At 42.3% G+C, this 22197-nt stretch overlaps 1 protein-coding gene across 4 annotated transcripts; it reads left to right on the top strand.

The window, feature by feature from the left end:
* Positions 1-855: 855 nt before the first annotated feature.
* LOC139663562 (solute carrier family 2, facilitated glucose transporter member 1-like) lies at positions 856-21920 on the top strand. Of its 4 annotated transcripts, none has more exons than XM_071542270.1 (10): positions 856-1146; positions 11078-11173; positions 15402-15562; positions 15897-16137; positions 16433-16595; positions 17054-17241; positions 17471-17575; positions 17901-18002; positions 18151-18354; positions 18708-21920. In XM_071542270.1, the coding sequence occupies exons 1-10, from the start codon at positions 1132-1134 to the stop codon at positions 18906-18908; spliced, it is 1476 nt and encodes a 491-aa protein (XP_071398371.1). In that variant the 5' UTR covers positions 856-1131; the 3' UTR covers positions 18909-21920. The 4 variants fall into 4 exon arrangements, with proteins under 4 accessions (XP_071398371.1, XP_071398374.1, XP_071398373.1 ...); XM_071542273.1 differs by lacking the exon at positions 856-1146 and adding an exon at positions 8368-8385 and having other exon boundaries at positions 11093-11173; XM_071542272.1 differs by lacking the exon at positions 856-1146 and adding an exon at positions 8676-8685 and having other exon boundaries at positions 11082-11173.
* The last annotated feature ends 277 nt before the right edge of the window (positions 21921-22197 follow it).

Below are 22197 nucleotides of genomic sequence, written 5' to 3'. Positions count from 1 at the left end.
GTCTGTCTGTGTGTGAACACTTCATGTAGCCTATCTGCACTGCCAAAAATGTCCATTTTAACAAACCATGCTATCTCAAAGTCATTGTTAAAATTTTAGTTTCCTTAAAAACAAGTGCAAATTTCTGCCAATGGGATGAGACAGTTCCACTTGTTTCCAATGCAGCTATTTCAGGAAGTGCCAGCATCTTGAAATAATTGGTTTACTATGGCCCTTGTCTGGAGGTAGGGGTGGGGAGGACTGGTCTTGTGGGATTATTACTTGATCTTATTTGTTTTTTTTATATCCTTGATACCTCAATACTTCAATTCTGTGTTTTCTCCTGTAAACTGCTCTGTGTCTGAGAAAAGTCAATAAATAATAAAAAAAAAAAAACCCCCAAAAAAACCCCAAATACTTGAAAATACTAAAGTTGCTTTGCATTGGAGACAAGTAAAATTATCTCAAACCATTTGCAGATTCTTCACTTACACTCACTCACAAAAAAAAAGATTTTTAGAGTCAATTCTAGATAAAAACGACCTGTTGAGATGGATATTTTTTGCAGTGTGTGTCTGCGTGCAGGCAGCCAAGTTTGCATTAACTCCTGTGCACCGCCCCTCTCCTATGTGCGTGGTGCCAAGCTTTAAGTAAGCATGGTTTTGGTGCAGAGATGCAGCGCTTTCATTGGCTGACTGGAGGGACGGGCCTCCCAGGCACACCCCACTAAAATTGCGTCAGCTGAACGAAATATATTAACCTTAACCGGCTTTATGTCCCCAAAGAGCCATTTCTAGACAGACACGCGGGCCGTACTACTTCAACAACCCAACAAGACTTTTAAATAGCCATGAAGCTGTGAATTGAGCTCCGAAAATAATACCGCGCGGGAAAGAGTCAACCTCAACTAAAAGCTGCGGAAAAAGAAGAAGAATAGCTTGTGAAGCCCTTTAAAACGCGACTGCATCAGTGAAGTTTGAAGTCATTTTCAGCGGGGAACTACAAAATGAGTGACTTGTGAGCGGCTAAAAAGAAAAGGGGAGATCCCAAGGAAGTTCTTCCACCGCCTTCAACTTTGACAAAAAAAAAATAGAGAAGAGGACAAAGAAAGAATAAAGAAAGAACATCGCTCCATAGACTTACGACGCCGCCATGGACTCAGGAAAGGTAATACTTTCAGAGTCATATATAAACAAAGAGTGCTTCAGTCCTGTCAAACCAGTTGGGTTGGGTTGCCAGTTTTGGTGGTTGTCCTGCGATCACAGCGCTGTCAGTGTGTGAGTCAAGCAGCGAACGAGTTCAGCGGGTTCATGAAAGAAATATTTTTTAGCTTTGAGGCATTTGCACGTGCTCTGACGAAAAATCACTAACGTTATACAACTGATGTAATATCGCTATGGATACTTAAAGTGTGTCTGTGGTGCTCAACAGTGAGTTTGTGGTACTTTGTGATAGTGTTTTACCTCGTACGGCATCGCTATAATATTTCTGTAATATTCCTATATTATTACTATAGGGACTTAAAGTGTGTAGGCTACGTGGTGCTCAACAGTGAGTTTATAGTGAGCTTATGGCATCTCCTATGGTATCACTATAATATTCCTATAATATTCATATAGTCTCCATCTAAAATGCATCATATAATTCTCTTATGTCATGGTGGGTGGGTATAGAGTGCAATGGCTTTGTCACATTGCGCGCCGTTGTGTGTGTGTGTGTGTGTGTGTGTATTGTGGGGGTGGAGGGTGTGATGCCAGTAATATGTCACACACTACCCACAGCCAAGTGTTACGCTGCTCTGTTCCTGGGGTACGTGTGTTACGTGCCCCAAGTCCAGGTCTGAGATGAGCTATTTATATCTGAGACACTGTTATAATAAGGTCCTGTGAGGTCCTTTATTCTCATCCAGACAGCCCAGGTCTCCACACTAATAAATTCGTTAGTATTAAGTTTCTGCTATGACCTTACAAAATAGAACCACAGTAATCCTGTAATAAATTTAAGAAGGATAATATACAGACATCGCAACAAAACTGTGTGTCCCAATAATATAGTGATACCATAGAAGAGGAAAAATACCATTGAGTGCAATAAGGTCTCTATAAACTCACTGTTGAGTATCACAGACTCACTGTAAGTCCCTATAGGAAAATAATAGTGATTTTTCCATATATTCTCACATAATACCATTAATATGCTGATCCTAATCCGGCATCATTCCAAACTTGCCATTCTTGATCCAGACAATAGCTAATGTCATCTACTGTGGATATAATGATCAAAAGCCAAGAATATCAGGCTTCACACATTGTATCTTTTATTGTATCTAGAAAAAAGGATGATGCTCATTGTTCAGAGAGTAAACCTGACTTATCTGGTGTCTGATATGGCTGACTCCATCCTGGTGCTGGCTTGTGGTTTCCATTTACATACACAGACATACAGTAGAGTGAAGCATGTAGGCCTAAAACGTCACTCTTCTTCCCCCTCTAACTGTCTCTTTGATGTAATAGAGCTGAACACAACAGAGCAGTCTGACATGGTGGTCAGACCCATGTTCCCTTTGCTGTTGTTTTGTTCTCTCCATCCATCCGCCTTACATGCTATTTTTCACCATGCATGCTGTGCTGTCATGGCCCCTCAGCTGGCAGGATTGGTTGTGGACGTGACTGGAAAGGGTTTCTCTGTTCCCAGTTCCCACTGTGACACCGACACTGCAGATTTCCAGAGAGAGTGAGAGACCGCCAAGGGAACACGCAGTAGCCCAAGAGCCAGGGGGGTCAGAGCCTTGACCCTTTCCTTCCCTGGCCATTTGCATCATCCCCCTCCGTGTTTTGTTGCTTCCAGCAGCGTTGAGCTGTTTGTGTGTGTCTGGGCTTATTGCAGTAGCGGAGCGCAGTCTACTTAGACACGGGCTAATTAACATCTCGTGGTCAGGATTTTCATACCTGGCTTGTGTTAAGTGATGCCTAGGTATGTGTGCGGAAGTCAAGAAAGTGGAAACTTCAGCAAGTAGTTCACACCAGAGTTTGAGTGGTGGAATACGCAAAATACACGAAAAAGCTCTCACCCCGGCTCAGTGCGTCAAAACGAATTTTCACTGGTTTGATTTTAGGCGAAGTAACTTACTGTAGATTCAGAGGTGTGTTTACGCGAGGTGCTCATGTTTAATTTGTAATACCCGTCTGAAAACTTGGCAAATTGTTTCAGTAAGGCGTTGTCCTGTTGGTCGCATGCAATAGACTCCGTCCAGGTCTACACGCTCTGCATCTGCTCAGGTAGAAGTAGAGATTCAGGCACCTTTTCTTCTTAACAGCACCGCGAATTTAAAATTTTGAATTCTCGTTCCTCCAGTTCAGTTATGTTCCAATAATAATGTAGTTATTTTACCTTAATCGCACCGCTTCTCCCATCAATATGATGATATAATGTCTATCCTCACATCGTTAGCCCTCTTAAAGAGCTTCATTCTGAACAACAGAAGGCTTTTGTTTGGGACTGAAAACCCACCTCAGTCGTCTTATTTTCCTGCATAAGGAATAAAAAATGGTAATTGGGGTCGAGCGTACAGTTGACCTGATCCGTGGTGAGGGAAACAGCCCCTAGCCGCTTGACTCCTGACAGACTTGACAGCTCAGGCATTTTGATTGGGGTCCTGAGCCGACAACCAGCTCCTGCCTGTCTTGTACAGGCTTAATTCGTCTCCATCCACTGCCTTCCTCAAGACAGTCCAGTAGGTTTATTTTTCTCTGCTTGACTACCCCTCTTCAGTATGTCCTTCAGTGTAACTGTCAGTCGTGTTCTAATGATGCCTAATGAGACTTTGCTTCAAAAGTTTGGGATTAAGAGAGATCTAGGAGGGCTTTAATTGAAATGGGCAAGAAACCAAGAGCCAGGGCTTAATTCACTTTCTTGAGAAACTGGATGGCATTGTGCGCATTGTACTGACCAACGTTACTAATCGCTATTCACGTGGAGGTAAAGGTTGGATAAAACTTTCCGACGTACAGGGCCTAGCGCTGTCCTCCTGGGTTTTTTGACTTCATGTTTCAGTTGAGATTATCTAGGTTTAATGAATCAGAACTGACGTGGAATATTCTGTTTTACGTCAGACCTCTAGAAGTTCGGTTTAACCACCTCTGGCTGTCCTCTATCCTTTTCATGGAGATCTTTGTGAAGTCAAATGGACTGTTGATTTGTTCTTCGGTAGTATATTACATAATGTGATGGTGTGTGCCAGACTTGGGCCAAATACAAACACTACTTTGTAGTTTGTTTTAGGCTGCTTAGGTGCCAGAAAGTACCAGAAAGTTTAGACAATCGCAGGACGGCATTTTAAAGTTTGTTTCCAGTACTTTTCTGTGATTGACAATTTACCAGACACAATCTTGTTCAATGATGGTGTCAGTCGTCTAGGTTGCACCTCTCCTTTACAATATTCCTGGTGGTGTCTGCACACACTCAGCATAGTTGGAGATATCAGCGCTTGTTTTCCTCCCTCCCAGAAGAAGCCATTTGCTGTCATTCATTCTTGTACAGTATAAAAAAACAACTTAAACAGACTTGAAAATTGCCCCAGCTAGATAATTCATCACAGTAAACACAAAGCCTTAATTTGGTTTTATTAAAGTTTCTGTTTCATCGTTATTTCATTGTGCCCAAGTTGAGTGGTTTTATATCAGTGCGCGCATTATGTCGCGCCCTGCTTACTGTCAGTCACACCCAGAGGAAGAAATCGTATTAGCCTATAATAAATGAGTAAATAATTTACTAAATAACTCTCCACCAGGAAATAATCCCTCAAAAACATGTCATTTTAGAAACTTTACTCTCACATCCATATCTTCTTATTTGGGGGCGTCTTGTGCGTTAAAAGTGTTAATTTTAAAATGCATTGCAAAATGATTAGGGACAGTAGACTAGTAAATGGGCTGTAACACTAAATAACACTGATAATCTCCTTCAATCTGAATTATTCTAATGCAGTAAATTACACTCATCTCCAGTACCCCAAACAGGCTAAAACAACTGCTAAGACTTATTTGTGTGTACTATTTTACCCAGGTGCGTTCTCAGCTGTAGAACTACATAGTGCAGGATGAGGAGGGAGATTGGATTCCCCAGAGCTGTGTAACCTGAGACGAGAGAGGTGATGTTTGCGGGGATGTGATGCCGGCTGCGTAGGCCATCACTAAGACCCTGGTACTCACAGGGCTGGGAGGAAGCGATCCGACCTGAACTACGGAGCTTTATTGGCTTCTCCTTTTTAAACAATGCACCACCTCCTGACCTGGTGATTTTTACAGAGGAAATCCTCTGTTCGTCTGGCTTTGGTGATTCACAGAGTGTATACAGTTATAATCGCAGATAACAAGGGCGTGTCAAGAGTGGCCGTGTGTCAGAAAACAAGAGGAGCAACAGTGTGAATGTGCACATTACTGACACTCCCTGATGAAGGCATGTGATCAAATTTATAAATGTTAAACAGAGCAATGCCTCACTAAATAGCACCTCCCAATGTTTCATTTCACGTGTATCTCAGTAGATCTCTTTTTTTCCTTTTCAGCCGCTGTTATTTTTACTACTTTACAGAGGAAAATGGCATGTCACTCCTCACGTGGGAATTCGGTCAAGTACTTTAGGAATTGCGTGGCTGATTCACCTCAGCTGTCATGTCTCTTCCATGGAATTGGGCTGCTTAGGCTTGCCGTAAGATTAATTCAGCATTCAGATGAATTCAGAATTACAGATGTTCTCCATTACCAGCCTGTGGTCAGTAGTGGCCAGATGACTAACCATGTTTGAAGGGACTACTGATGAAATAGCACCTCATAGCGTCTGTGTGACTACTCGCATCTGATCCATGGTGTTGCGGTTGCGATGAAGATACTCTACCTCAGCCACTCCACCACAGCCACTTATAATCAGGTGCTGCTTGGTCACAGGATTACAAAATAGTCCATATAAAGAAATTATCCAACTGCACACTGTGAGGCTTTGCTGACAGTATAACCACATCTTTATTTTTGGAATAGGCTTATAAAAGGAGCAAACAACGCGTTTCGCTTGCTTCCTCAGGTTCACTTACTGGTTGCACCAATACATCACAGGTGTTTAAACTCGGTAATGTAATTTGGATCTGTAGAACTACACAGATTACATGAAGTCATGAAGTCATGTAATTGTTGTTCGCTGCTTTTATAAGCGTATTTGCAAGTGCTACTAAGACAAAAATAAAGATGTGATTATATTGTCAGCAAAGCCTCACAGTGTGTGGTTGGATAATTTCTGTTTATATACTCTTCCTCATATTTACAGTGCGTGGAAGTGTCTATTTCAGCACAGTGGCATTCCTCTCTCCTTTGTTGTGACCCAACCCTTTCCCTTGTTCTCCAAAGAATAGGTTTGACCCCACCGTCAGCTGACTTTACACGTCACATCTTAAGTTGCTGCTTCCTGGTAGGGTTCTGTGTGTCCTAGTAGATGTCATTTACCCTCGGAGGAGTCGCAGGTAATAACTCGGTGGTGGTGTGTGTACACTCCGGGTTAGTGAGAGAGGACTCAGGATTACTTTATATGTTTACTCAAGCTCAGGCTCATCTCATAGATCAACTTCATGTGAAGAGGTTTCACCACCGTTGGGATGTTGGATGAAGCACAGCTCAAAACATAAACACTGAAACGAAGGTCCAAATATTTAGCTGGTTATGGTTGTGTTAAACCCTAATTTGGAAAAAAAACTGTTCTTAAAATTCAACCTCATTATCCTTTATTGTCAGTAATCCAATAAAAATGCCTAGGCCTAATCTATGTGATCGGAAAAGTTAATTAGCTGGTAGCACGGGTGTGCTGCTCTGTAAATTTGCACAGGCCTTAATTTTATAGCATAATGACTTTAACCAAAACATGTATCTGAATAAAATATCCATATCAGTCATGCTGCCTGTTGTCAGTGTTTACCATGGGCCTCAATAAGAGCAGAGAGACTGTGGTACCTATTGATTAAAGCTACAGCCAACAGCATTAGTATTTAAGCCTTATCACAGTGACTAGGCTAAAATTCAGCCGCTGCCTTCGTGACATGTTTCACTGTTCACAGGCAGAGAGGAAACATTTGCATGGGCCATTTTAGCTTTTCTCAGAATCTAGAGAGGAAACATTTTAATAAACTAAAGTCAGGAGATGACAAAAAGGATGTCACACTGAAAAGTCCCTCACACCGGGTGCTGATGCAATATGTCAGAAGCTTTAATGAACTGCTGAGGTCAAGTGAAAAGACGCTTTTTTTCCTTCTTGACCCTGTATTTTCTATATTTATTTATTTAGGAAAATGCTCCAGCGGTGCCATTGAGCATTGATTCAGTCTAGGAGTAGAACAAGTGGGTTTTCATGAGAAGAGTGGGAAATTACTACCAACTGCTAACCAAATGCTGCTAAGTTCTGGCCTTGGCAGCGTTTGTCTACTCTACCAGCCTCCTCTATTTTACATTTTTAGTTGGATGGTAAAATAGTGCAGTAAACTGTTGTCACTTCCTTGTTATGGACAATTTTATCAATCCCAGGCCTAGTGAATGTCTCATGCCTGAGCTTTTAATGTATACAAAAGGCTGTGAGTCATTGTTAACTACATGAAATTGACAACCAGTTCTCCAAATCTGGCTCATTCTGTGATTCAACGTTCTACTGAATTTATTATTATTTGTTACATAGCCAGATAATTAATTTTCCTGTTGCAAACACTACATGTTATTCAGAAATAAGCCTCTTACTGCTGGGAATTGTAAGCTAATGCAAGTTGATAAGTAATATTTGAAGTAAAGTCTAGATGGTGAAATCTTGGCCATCTTTTAGTTGTCTTCAGTTGTCAAAATAGTTCAGTATAACTTTTAAATTATGCTATTGCTCATTTCGTTGTAGTTTTTTTCCACTCTACAGAGCATGCTCAGTAGTCAGTTAGTAGTCAGAGCGAGGCGTTCAGAGTACTCAGTTATCATCACAGTAAGGCCTCCATCACATTCTCATCAACACATACTTCTGTAATCAGATCAAGAATTACATTTGTATGTAGATTAATGTATGTAAATATGATCAGTGTGACGCCAGGCCCTTGTGAGTGGCTAACCAGCCATCATCTGTGAGTAAACAGATAAAAAACTCCATTTAGTAATGTAAACACAACTGGCAGCTGCAGCTGAGTAAAACAACCTATTACATTTGGTGGCTTTGGGGCTATGATCATGAAATATTTTTTTTGGGTGTGACTTCATTGTTTCCTCAGTGAGGAAGATGTATAGCATGCCACCGCTGCTGCTATTCACAATGTTTTCCGCATACTAGACCCCACTATCTTACTTTGAAAGATAAGAGAAGAAGAGTGTGGGTGGGGGCAAAACTGTTTCTGTCTCTGTCTGTGACGCTGTGTTTTGGTTGGAGTCAGTTTGTGTTGTGAACTGAATAAATCTAAAATGTAGGCTACAATTAAAGTAATACACATTTATTAACGATAGAACATTTATTTCCTTACATCTTAAATGAAGGCAACAAATCTTTTATGACATTTTTTTTTTTCAAATCTTGAATTTAAGAATATCCACTCGCGGAATTAAGTGAATTCAGACTTAACTGACTCCCAGCCTTTGTGATGGCAACATGTTGGTCTTTTAACACCTTGGTCTGTTTGTATACATTGAGGCGAGGGTGAGGGCGGTCTCCTGGTATGTAGGTTAAAGGTAAAGATGTCACAGAGGAGTGTTTCATGCCCCTTTAACACACACTGCCTTCCCCAGTCTGACAGCCCTTAGCTGCTGGTTTGCCTTAAAGGGCACCAGACTCTACCAGACTCCACCAGACTCTAGTAATTACCTTTCAAACTTTCCTCAGAGACAATAGGCAGTGTTTCTTTGGACGAACTAAATGGTAGCAGAGAGTTCACTGGAATCCAGCGCTGTTTCTTGTTAATTTGGCGTCTCAGAGGAAGCAGTGACTTCTGAGAATGAGATCAGCTCTGGTAGGTCTATGCAAAGGCAACGTGGTTCCTTTAAGAGCCCAACCCACAATATTGAAAAGTGTGTCTGAGTGTGTGTTTGTGTGTGTGTGTGTATGTGTGCATGCTCGTGTTTATATCCTGTGGTTAAGCAGCCCCTGTCATGGACTTGGTGACCCTGGAAGACTCACAAGTCCTTATTGGCTCAGATGTAACTCTAGGCGGGCCCTTGAGTCTCTCGGCCCAGCCCATTTTTTAGGTCTCCACAAATGAGCATGGCACTGGCTGAACATGCTGGAGTGATTGCCTCCAAACACACAGGGACACACAGGGCTTTTTTTTTCAGCTCCCCTCCCCCTCCGCCACGAGGGGAGGAATTCTAGCATTCACAAAAATGTTATAGTCTTGTGTTGCCTTGGCTACCTTTCTCACCAAGAAAATTATTAACTATTTTAACTATTATTAACTATTTAAAAGTAGCCTGGAGCATGGACAGCCTTTTCAAATAGTTTCTCTATTGTTTATCTTCCTTTTTGGTAGCTCAGATGAAGCTGTCTTCTCAAGGACACTCTAGTTTACTGAGATATAGAGGCAGGAATCACTATTTAGTCTTAAATGAGTGCATGCATAGATAGAGATACTAGTGCCAGTGTCACAACTGCAGACTCACTTGGAAAGCTGCATTTTGATGTGGGAGTCCAGAGAGAGAGAGAGAGAGAGAGAGAGAGAGAGAGAAGCAGGGATGAGTTCAGTGTCTTCAATGAGACTTCACCTGGATGGATGTGTAGGGCTCAAACCCGTGATCACATAACCGAAGGGTCACAGGTTTGATCCCTGCAACAGCAGCAGTGTGTCCTGTCAAAGACACTGAAGTTCTACCTGCTCACTTAGTTAAAGTGAAATGGATTTAGAGGTGACTAGTCTATTTTGATTCTGTTTTTAATGGGTTAAACTACCGACACAGTTTTACCAGCTTTTTTGTTACCAAAATATGAGGAAGTGGTCTTACTGTGGCTAACAACACGCTGATCATCAAAACGCGATGCCTGGTGATGACACACGACAGATATATATGTAGATGACTGTCAGACAGGAAAAGTCCTGTAACCAAATGCCTCTGCTGTCCACTCTGTATCCAAATCAAAAACAATCTAAATTTGAACCCACTGATTTCTACTTTCTACTCATCCTTTTTGTTTGATTTGCTTGTTTCTTCATTGCACTTTGTAAAGTTAGTTAGTTTTGTATGAAGTGAAAAAGGGAAGTTGTTGCCATGTGTTTGAAGCTGCTGTTTTCCTGTCTGGAGAGGGGGAAATGGACAGAGACAACACTCAGTCATAGTCTGCTCTGGTTTGTTAGCTTCGTGGTATGAGGAAAATCTCTGCCAATCTCCGGGCTCTACTGAGATCAGGCATCCAATGACTTCTGTAATAACAGGAACATGGACAATAACGTGGGTTAGGGCTAGGCTTAACCCGGCCCCCTCCCATGAGAGCTGGCTGTGGGATGCGGGTCCTAACGCACCACAGCTTACTGCCCTCTACTACTGGCTTGAGAGTTTGAGGATGCCTTCCTCCAGCTCCTCTCTGTTTGTCTTGGGACCGCCCCCTTTGGATGTTGTGTGGCATCCGTTATGGGCGGTCCAGTTTCACCATGTTGCATAACATAGCCCACTAGACCTGATCTCAAGCATTTACTGAGAATCATTACTCAACAATGCATTCATTATACTCTTTATGTACAAGCCCTGGGGATCTGTAAAATTTGACTCTGGAGAACCTGAACATTTTGTTAAGTCAGTTATTTCCAGAGCTGCTGAAGCTCTCCAAGTGTGAAATGCACAGAAGTTACTTAATCAGTCAGTGATGGAGCAAGATAGTTAATGCTTTGTTCAAATAAATAGAAAGAATAATTGGCAGTCTATCACATTTTCTGTTTATAAATGGATAAGTAGTCAGGAGACACTTGTTACTGTCCAACCAGAAAGGTGATACAACTGTCAACATATTGTTTTGTGCTCCCAGCTCCTATTGTATGTCTAAATGATAAAGTGGTGAATAGAACTTGCCCTAACTCTAATCTCTTTCCTGATCTTTTCTTCCTCTTTCCTTGTAGCAAGTGACGCTCCAGCTGATGCTGGCTGTGGGAACAGCTGTGATTGGTTCTCTCCAGTTTGGCTACAACACAGGTGTCATCAATGCCCCTCAAAAGGTGAGTTGTGTGTGTGTGTGTGTGTGTGTGTGTGTGCATGTCATGCAGACCTTGGTTAAATAGTATTTCCAAATACTTTAAATGGTTTGCTATCAAGCCTACCAAGGTGCCAGATATCTGGGGTTTGCCACATAGGATGAGTGCAGATCAGTGAGTACAGTGAGTGCCAGACAGTCAAGTATTTGAAAGACAGTTTAGTACACTTTTCTGTGATTGATAACTTGAGATAATCTGAATTGTCCTCTTTCTTTAAGCTTCAACCATCCGGTACTACAAAAAGTTTAAAACAAACAGTGAGAATTATTTGCAAATATGATTTGATCTTGGTGTGGTGGGATTGGAAAAAGAGAGATGTAATGGGACAGGGCTATATGCAGTAGATGAGAGAGTCTAGGCTAGGCAAGCGCAGGTACATATACAGTATATTTATATATATAGCCCCACTACACGGTGTACTGAACTCTCTGCTAGATAGGTAAATTTCCCTGTCAACCTGCGGGTCCTAGTGCTGGTTGAGATGTTCGCTGCCTGGAGGATGGGAGAACAAGACAGAAAGCATGGGCTAATAATAGTTGCATTTAGGCCTATCGGGACCAAAGGACATCTCCATTTTAAAGACTCCCAGTGATCCCTGCGTAAAAGAGTGTTCCATGCCCAAAAATGGCCCCTGACTTGGTAGACTGCCGACCAGGAACAGGCTGGGTAAAGCTAAACAAGGAAACAAAGCAGCAGTTTACTGTATATATGTGAAGTGAGATAGATTATTTCTGTATTGCATGTGAGTTTTCTGACTAAAGAGGAGATCAAATGACGGATGAAGGAAGTTCCCTATTCCCGTAACAACCTGAGGTAATATGAAGGTAGCTTTTCATTCCCCTCAGGACTAAAGCTACAATAGGATTTATTGACAGAAAGCGGCACAAAAGAACTTTCATATCCCGGGGATATGGTCTATAGTGCATCACGTGTCAATAACTAATGCCCGCCCCGTCTACTAAAAGGGTTAAGCCGAGGCATACACATATTAGCCTTTGTCTGAACACACCCTGCGGTTAGCCAGACCTCTCCACAGGTCACAGGTGTGTTGCCAGGCGGTCAGGAGCTCTTCCGGCCCTTTTCATTTACCTTTGACATATGAGGGCTCGTCTCTGTGTGCCGGTGACTGACTGCCTCTGTCACACTGATCTACAGTTGCAGCTGTCTGCTGTGCTCTCTCTCTGTCAGGCCAGCCTCTTTTTGCTCCATCACAGACAGAGACTTTAATCTGGACGTCTCGTTCTCTATCATCACACTGTCAGTCAGAGCCATCACAGACTTTGATGATATAATACAGCTGCTCATCGTTTCCACTGAGAGTAAAAACAAGTTTTCCATTAAGTAGACTGACCAGGTGAATCTAGGTGAATGATATGATCCCATTCCTGATATTTTCTAAACTGGTTGTAGTTTATAAACACTGCAGCACTCATATAAATGTTCTTAGGTGCTGAAAAATAATATAGGTTTAATGGTAATATATAGGAAATATGGTAATATAGGTGTAATAGGTTTTTCCTGGATTCCACCATGAAAACTCCACATGTTCAGTTTCCTGGAACTCAGCTGGGGAGCCACTAAGTGCCTTCAGGCTGGGTGAGGGGCTGCAGTTTGAGAGGGAGAGGGTAAATATGTTGGTTTGTTAGCATTCACACACTGGGCTAGTATAAACCTGCCATATCGGCTCTTTATCCCCCCTCCCAACTCCCTGCCTAGGTCTCTCTCTCTCTCTCTCTCTCTCTCTCTCTCTCTCTCTCTCTCTCTCTCTCTCTCTCTCTCTCTCTCTCTCTCTCTCTCTCTCTCTCTCTCTCTCTCTCTCTCTCTCTCTCTCTCTCTCTCTCTCTCTCTCTCTCTCACAAACACAGTTGTAAGAAGTGTCACATGCCCACGGTTCAATCAATGCAACAGCTGTTTCTGAGAAAGAATGGGAGAGTACAGAGAAACAGTTCACAGTGGTGTTGCTCAACACAGGCTCCTACTCCTTTCCTAGTTGATGACCACTTAATAGGCTATACTATTACTAATAGAACTTTTATATAGCAACAACACCTCTGATTATCACTGACTCCTCTCCCCCTCTGCATCAGTGTGCGATAAAGGCCGGAGTGATGCTGGCGCTGCCTGTGACGCAGGCCATGCACCGACGAGAGAGTCTGATTAGATATGCTCCGTCAAGGGCCTTTCTCCAGCTCGCTGTCCTATACTCCTTCCTGTTTTAACTGTGCCAGCTCCACACTGCAAAAAATATCCATCTTACAAAAGTAATTGAATCTAAAGAGTGATAATCTGCGACATCAACAATTAAAGGATATAATCTTGATACCAGTGGAATCGTCTGAATTTTCTCTGGTAAAACTGCCCTGAAAACAAGATAGATTACTTTATTCCTTCATTTTTTTCACTTGTTTTAAGAAAAGTAAGTGTTGCAGATTATTTCACCTTGTTAAAATGGATGTTTGTCCCTGTGCATGCTGAGTACTCTGCGCACCTCGGCAACCCAGTCACCAGCCAGCTCAGTCAACACATGCAGTCGGCCTGATAGCATGAATGGACGGTTTGTTTCATTGTGTGGCCAGAGCCAGCTGGTGGTTTGGACTGCACAGCCTACTGAGACTGCGGAGAGAACATGAAATGATTATGTAACTTATCAGGAGCAGCCGTGCCATTCAATTCTGTCTCTACCAGCTGGAATATACTTAGTCAAGGTTATTTTTGCAGTATAAGGGCCCTTTTTTCACTACGCGTTATAGTCAGGGTTATGTCATCAATAGCCTCTTGTCTATGGTTGTGCTAAAAATGGGTGTACTTTGGTGAGCCAGTGCTTATGATTTGCCCATGTGCAAACCCAGACATCAGTGGCACTTACTTTGGGCTTTTGTGGTGCTCACACACCTGTAGATCTTTCTGACATCCTAGACTTCTTCAAACTAAAAGAGATTTCTTTAGAGGATGGGTGAGATTTGTTGATAAACAGCTCCTGTAGCTGTGCATAAAAACATCCAAATCCCATGTTGGTGCCTCTGCCTCTCCTGCTGACATACATTTTAGTGTGGATGACATAAAGGGCAAGGGTACAGTGTATGATTACAAACTTGTGATATCATGAGGGGGGTAAGGTCTTGTGAGTGTAAGTTGATAGTGGACATGACCCGAGTCTTGCGTTAAGAGCCTCAGTGGGTCATGAGGTACGTATCCCTTAGCCATAGGAAAGCCCTTGACATACGATAGTCGTAACATACACAAGTGGTTAATGAGGTTAATGAGGCCGCTGTGGGGCAAGGACAATCATGACTTGTCATCGGCTTTCATACATACTTGATCCCACATGCCACCATTGAGCTCGAGGACATATAAGAGCTTCTATATTAGGCTAACTGCTAAGTGTTGCATAACAAATATTGTTAGATACAGGGGTGATGTTATATTATCACCAAGGCACATGACAGGAGCTAGCGTACGTGCGTGTGTTTGTTGGCGGGGGATGGTGGCGGGGTCAGTAGAATACCTGTGAAGTCACATAGGGTGGTGACCGTTCTGAATCATCTGAGACGTGTCACTGTGCCATCAAGCAGACTCAGAGCGAGGGTGGGGGGTATTAAAATTACTCACCACAGACACAAACGTACACACCACACACACGCAGATGCAGACGCAGACTTTGCAACTTAACACCTGTCACTAGGGCGTGTGTTTGTCAACAGAGTCATCCACCATGGGAGAGCAGACACTTGAAACCGGGCTAGTTAACTTCCTGGTTGCCTCTGTAATTGATATAATTATACAGTACTGCCATCCACTGGCCAAACAGTGACAGTTCAGCTGCCTGTATGTGCTTAACTGAACAGCTTATGTAACTATAACAACAACGACAACAGTACTATTACTACTACTAGCATGAATAATAATTATGTGATAGTCATAATCATAATGTGATTCTTGATTAATGAATCCCTGGAAATTCTCATCAGCTAATGTCTTTATTCCACGGGGCTGAGATTGCTGTGCTGCCTTTACATTGTTGTAAATGTGACTGTGTTACAATGTGACATGATACAATATGATCCTATTATTGTCCTGTGGGAAATCCAGTTTGCAAGGCCAGCTCAGAAAATATTTCAAGATTCTCACTTACAAATTATTTATAAATATTTAAAACATTTATTTGTATTTGTTTATTTTCTCCCTGTGACAGACCATTGAGGCCTTCATCAATGAGACTTGGTTTGAGCGCTACCAGGAGCCCATCACCAAGTCCTCGCTCACGACTCTCTGGTCCATCTCTGTTGCCATCTTCTCCGTCGGTGGGATCTTCGGCTCCTTCTCTGTCGGACTCTTTGTCAACCGCTTTGGAAGGTAAACCGTAAACACACACTAATGTCTAACACTGTGGAAATCCTTGCCGCTATTATTTTTGCACATTCCTTGGGCTTTTTTTTATAAATAGAATCAGACCACATTTGATTAATTTTCTCAATAAAATGCAGAGAGAGAAGTCAAAAATTTGAGCTGTGCTTGTAAGAATACAACATTTTGAAGCAGTTTGTTACATTTTGATGCCAAAAATTTGTGTTGTTCCTTGATAACTTGGGAAACATATGGATCTTTTATTTTCGGGTTTAGATGTTTTTATTGTGTGACCTGTCTGAATTTAACCCTAAAGCCTGTGACTGTTCTGTGTTGCCTGCAGGAAGAACTCTATGCTGATGGCCAATATTCTGGCCTTCATCGCTGCCGCTCTGATGGGCTTGTCCAAGATCGGCAGCTCCTGGGAAATGCTGATCATTGGCCGCTTTGTGGTGGGCCTCTACTCGGGCCTCTCCACAGGCTTTGTGCCCATGTATGTGGGTGAGGTTGCCCCCACAGCCCTGCGAGGAGCCCTGGGCACCCTGCACCAGCTGGGCATCGTCATTGGCATCCTCGCGGCACAGGTTGGTGGATAACAAATGAAACGGCGGTGAGGCCATTGCTGAAAAACTGTTGGCCTACTTAAACTGTAAAGAGATGGCAAGTAGTTGTTGTGTTAGACCTTCATAATACTGTAAGGTGGGATAGTAAATTAAATCTTTCACATTATCATACGATGTAATGGTATCACTTTGCAGCTTTTTGTACAAAGTCATGTATTGTAGTCCTACTGGGGCCATGCATGCTGAAAATTTATATGTGATATAAGCTACAAACTGTGCTGGTGGTTCATGTGTGTTGTGTCTGGGTTGATTTCAGGTGTTTGGTATGGAGTCTATCATGGGCAACGCCCACTTGTGGCCGTTCCTCTTGGGCTTCACCTTCATCCCCGCTCTGCTGCAGTGTATCCTGCTGCCTTTCTGCCCCGAGAGCCCCCGCTTCTTGCTCATCAACAAGAATGAGGAGAACAAGGCCAAGACAGGTGAGTCCACACACACACAAATAATTAATGAAAGGTCGTGAAGTTGTCAATTGAAGAGGGGGAAGCTGTTGTAGCTGATTTGAAAATCTAACATTGCTTTTTACAGAATGTTTAGAAAAAGTCATGGAGTAATATTTTGAAAACTAACAACTGTCAACTGACTGTGGCTTAGCCTTTCTGGTGACAAGAGTGTTTGCACATGTAAGAATTAGAAAACGCTGAACAAAGAGGAAAACAAAATGACAAACTGTGCAGGTGAAATCCAAGGGGCTTATAAAAACATCTCACCTCCAAAGAAACAAACAAAAAAGAAACAAGATGACAGAGAAAAATGCAACTGACCTGGGCAACAGAAACTAAATGTCAACAAAACCCAGCGAGGAGAACAGCTTATAAGATAGGAATCCCCCCCTTCAGATTGTAGTAGTATTGATCCTCCGTCGCTCTGCCCCTCCCAGTGCTGAAGAAGCTGCGAGGGACCACAGATGTGAGCGCCGACATGCAGGAGATGAAGGAGGAGAGCCGGCAGATGATGAGGGAGAAGAAGGTGACCATCCTGGAGCTGTTCCGCTCGCCCCTCTACCGCCAGCCCATCATCATTGCCATCATCCTGCAGCTCTCCCAGCAGCTGTCTGGCATCAACGCTGTGAGTTTCCAGGCCCACACATTACGCCATTGTTCACCCTGAGAACCGCCATTAAGATGCTGAGGACAGTCACAGGAGCCAAATAGCGAGATCACATTTGCATACTGTGGCTCTTCCTTACTTCATAAATACACAAACGTTCTCTTACAAAGCAGCTATCCTGGACACATTTAAGTTGCTGAACTATGTGTAACACTCATGTTCAAATTTTGTTGTTGCCATGCTTTAGGTATTCTACTACTCCACCAGTATCTTTGAGAAGGCCAAAGTGGCGCAGCCTGTGTATGCCACCATCGGAGCCGGTGTGGTTAACACAGCGTTCACCGTGGTCTCGGTGAGTACAGTTTAAACTTTTTAACTTTTGATGTGGAATCATCATTACAGATAAAAGGGAGACTAGGGCGCCTCAAGCTGTGGAGAGACTTTTACTCAGAAATGAAGTTAATATTTAATGTGGTAATCTGAGAGATTCTCAGTTTTTGAATTTGGAGACATCTTTGGTGCTACGTGCTCACTGCTGTGGTGTTTCTGCACCACACTTCCCAGAGATCACCTGTCAATCAAACCACAGCAGCACTTTGTTTATTGTTTAGTATCTATGGTTTATTATTTTGTTGTACATAGACCTTATCCCTCATCTTGTTTGTCTTTTCCCATAGCTGTTTATCGTGGAGCGAGCTGGACGCAGGTCTCTGCACCTGGTGGGACTGCTGGGAATGGCCGGCTCTGCCGTCCTGATGACCATCGCCCTGGCTCTGCAAGTAGGTTTCTCTTAATCAAGCACATGTTTTAAGTTTTAAGTTGTCCTAGCTATCTACCAGCCTTATTCAATTAATGGTGATTATGCTAAAGATTATGAAATTGTTGTCATAGCGTAAGTAACCTAATTCTTGGTGTCTTTTCTCTTAGGACCAGCTAGCGTGGATGTCATATGTGAGCATCATGGCCATCTTTGCCTTCGTGGCGTTCTTTGAGATTGGACCGGGTCCCATCCCCTGGTTCATCGTGGCAGAGCTGTTCTCCCAGGGACCCAGGCCCTCAGCCTTTGCAGTCGCAGGCTTCTCCAACTGGACTGCCAACTTCATAGTGGGCATGTGCTTCCAGTATGTAGCGGTGAGTAGATAAACGACCAGGGATCACATCTGGGTCCAATAATAGTTGTAACAATTGTTAGTGCTTGTTTTGACTGCTTGTAGAACCAGATAGCTGAGTTTTTATTAGAGAATTATTATCAGCAAATACTGTTTGACCCAGGTCTGCCTGGGATGCACTGTGTTCTTGATGTTTAAAATGAATGTGCGAGACAGCTTGTAGTAGATTTAACCTTTGTGCAAACAAGAACAGCATTTACTTGTTACATAGAACCAGTTATGACATGGACTTACCTAACCAATTTTACTACTTTACTAATTTTACAACCTTAATAATTTTATTGACACTGTCTCTCTCCTTACCTCTGTCCACAGGACTTGTGCGGCCCCTACGTCTTTGTCATCTTCACAGTGTTTCTGCTCTTGTTCTTCGTCTTCACCTACTTCAAAGTGCCGGAGACCAGAGGCCGGACGTTTGACGAGATATCCGCCGGTTTCCGCCAGTCGGCCGCCACTGGGGGAGAAAAGCACTCGCCGGAAGAGCTCAACAGCCTGGGAGCTGACTCTCAGCTCTGAGGGACTGGCTTTTATTTCTCAACACCTTCCCTAATCTGCACATGCCCTGACAAGAACTCCTGTACCCCATAAACTCTCTCTCAGACCAAGGGGGAACTAGAGGGGTCTACTGACTAGAAGTAGACGTATACACTGGTAGAGTAATTTTCACACTGTCAGCACATTTCGGGCGTCACAGAGCAGCCCTGCATGATTCCCTGACTTGACGTCTGCTGCTGCCCCTCTCATGTCACACAAGTAAACGTAAACTTGATGGGCACTAGGACCTGTGGCGGGTGTGGAGAGGGGAGTTGAGGCTAGATTGGGATACTTTTTAATATTTTAAAGAAGGAAGAGGGGTGTCGGTGTCAATCAACCAGCCTTTTTTTTTTAACTAAATTCTTTTCATGGAGCACACTGCTACTTGCTATGTTACCTTTCTTTTCTCTGTTGCCTGTTACAGTGCAGTCAGTTTCTTGTAGTCTCGCTGAAGAGCCCTGAAGCTAGAGATGAATTTCACTGTGCAAAATAGCTTTTTTAATAGATCAGATCAGTCATACTGTACTGCTGTAGCGCTGAAGATTCTGCAGAGCTAGCCTTTGATGATGAAATTTTCCTTGTTTTTCTCCAGCAGAGGGGGCACTTCCCTCAAAAAAGTCCCTGTGCTCCAGTCATGAGGAATGGTTATGTCTCTCTTCAGGAGGAGTTTATGGGCTGTGATATGTTGGTGTATTGCTGTGAGGATCTGTTTGTTTCCTTAATGATGTTATTGGAACAATCAAGACCATCAAAGCACTACACTTCATGTAAATATATATATATTTTTTTACTTCTTTGCTCCTGTCAGATTTTAATAATTTTAAAGAAAAAAAAAAAGGATATTTCTTACTGAAAAAAAAAAAAAAAAATCACATGATAAAGTGTAGTTTTTTATGAGATGTATTTTTGGGCATAAAGACAGAGCAGTTACCGTGTGTCCACATAATATATCAAGAAAACTCATTCATGCGTTTTTATTCCATTCCCTTGTAGCCATACGCTTGATGAATTTTATTTGGCAATGGAATTATGGGACTGTGCAAGATCAATATCTGCTCAGATCAGTCTCAGAGCACTGAACATGGCGGGGAAGTTGATTAATCGAATCACTTATCCTCTTACCATCGTATGAGATAACTATGCACTCAGTCAGAATCAGCAGCCAATCTGACTGCAGGCTCATGTCAACACAAAACCAAACCGACTCACAAAACCAGTACATTTTTGAGGTGAAACAAGTTGCCTGTCCAAAATAATCAACCCTCCTGTAAAGCAATATCTTCCTTTTAGCCTTATCTTGTTGTAGCCGGTTACAGGTTAGATTTACCCTGGTCTAGACTGAAAGCTACTTTCAACGGAGGATCGTTGCTGAAGTGTTTTTTTAAGTTACCTACAGAGCGGCCGAAGTCCGGTGAAATCTGCCTGAAGGCTGTCTGGATCTTTTCACACAAATGTGAGCTGCAAGCTGCTCTTGTGTGACATCCATAGAGCAGAAAGCATATTTTTTTAAAAAACAAAAAACAATAGGGACCAAAATGAATGTGGTTTTCAGCCTTTTGCCAGGTTTTCATTATCCTGAAAGTGCTTTTTATCTGTCAGGGTCAGGCTCCCAGTGTTCCTCGCACTCTACAATGTCCATTATGTGTTTTCAGAAGTGGACACTTGTCGTTTTGGTGTAAAGTTTGATTTGTGCTTTGTGCACTCAATTATGCGTCATTGACTAGCTCACTCTTTTGGTGGTGCATTGTACTGCGTAGCTGGTGAAACCTCTATAGTTTATTCAGCTCTGCCTACCAACACTTCCTGTTACCTGCACAAGTTACTGTCTACGACTGCTGTCTCACCTGGAGAGCTTTTCTTTTCTTTAAATGTGTTGTTTGAGGAAAATTATCTTTTTAGCAGCACTTTATTATTCTCAATGATAGTTGTTTTGTCACTGAAAACCTTGAGCGCGTTTCAGTAGCTTTTGACACAGTTACTGACGAGAGACTGAAGTACTGCTGATGGATTACTTGATGTTAAAATTTTTGAAAAGGAATTGTATGATTTGTTCATATCTATTGAGATGTTGTATAAAAGCATATTACACGGCAGAAGTTTTCTTTGGTCTAATACATGCAGGCCAGTCCTAAGTGTATATGGTAATATTCATGGTCTAATGGGGACATTGATCCAAACCCAACCCAGTAGTCAACATCCATTGTAATCATTCCATGATTAGTTATTAGTTATTGTATATAGTATATAATATGGTAACAATCCATTCTTTGTTACAAGAACAGCTGACTTTGTGTGGCCTTCTTATATCTTCACCAGCAAGATTATGTAATGGCACCGACGATTGCCATGACAGTGGACAAAAAAAGATGCACTTACAGTACCGACTGACATCTATTGCAAATAACAAAACTGTATTTTCTGTACATAGTTTCACAATGCAGTTTGGGCATTTAATTTTAAACACATGAAGCCTATAAGGATGATGAAGCATCCTGCAACCTCTGAAATCCACTCATTGCAGCACAGATTGGTGGTCTAAAAAAAAGCCACATGATGTAAATACTACTCACATACTACAGCCCCACCCACACCCACCCCAAATATATAAGAATATTTAACTTTTAGATAGCTAAATTAATGATTAGCACCAAGCGCTGTACATCTCTACATGCATCTAGCATCCACACTTGCCTTCTATTCCCTCAGATTTGATACCTGAAGATAAGTTGTGAGAAAGAACTAACAATTTTAATTCAGATTTTATATCAACCACGGAAGGATTGCGTTACAGTAAATAGATGCATTCACTAGTGTTCATGCATTTTAGTGCACAGTATATATTAAAATGTTTGTAATAAATAAAGCACCTGTGTGTATGGTGTTGGAATGTGAACCTCTACAAGAGGGATGCAAAATGTGCTGGATGTCCTTGACGGTTCTTCCCTCTTGTGTAAGATATATGTGGTTGGATGGCTGAATAAAACAAATTATGCACACGGGAATGCTTTGTACAGATCTTCTTTATTTTTTTCTGTCTGTCTGTTTCTATTGTTGGAACTAACAATAAGAGACTTTTATTGCACATATTGCTGAGCATAGGAGTAGAGTTTTTGAGAGAAAAAAAAATCAGGAAAAAAGAAAATGTTTTGATTTCTATTGATTTCTTAGTGCCTGCAAGCAGTTACCAGGGAAACAAAACTGTGTGTGTGTGTGTGTGTGTGTGTGTGTGTGTGTGTGTGTGTGTGCATGTTTCACTGTGTGACAGGCCAGA

This window comes from Centroberyx affinis, unplaced genomic scaffold (genome assembly GCF_046629955.1).
Source record: "Centroberyx affinis isolate AG114_WGS23_722 - 3 ecotype Tasmania unplaced genomic scaffold, CSIRO-AGI_Caff_v1 ptg004049l_1, whole genome shotgun sequence".
Classification (NCBI taxonomy): domain Eukaryota; kingdom Metazoa; phylum Chordata; class Actinopteri; order Beryciformes; family Berycidae; genus Centroberyx; species Centroberyx affinis.
Note: the sequence above shows the minus strand (reverse complement) of the source record. Positions and strands in the feature narration are given on the sequence as shown.

What these genes read in the sequence shown, in the direction of transcription:
- LOC139663562 (XM_071542270.1), top strand. An exon ending in TTTGTCAACCGCTTTGGAAG is followed by an intron (nt 15,563 to 15,896) that starts GTAAACCGTAAA and finishes TGTTGCCTGCAG; the next exon opens with GAAGAACTCTATGCTGATGG. An exon ending in TTGGCATCCTCGCGGCACAG is followed by an intron (nt 16,138 to 16,432) that starts GTTGGTGGATAA and finishes GGTTGATTTCAG; the next exon opens with GTGTTTGGTATGGAGTCTAT.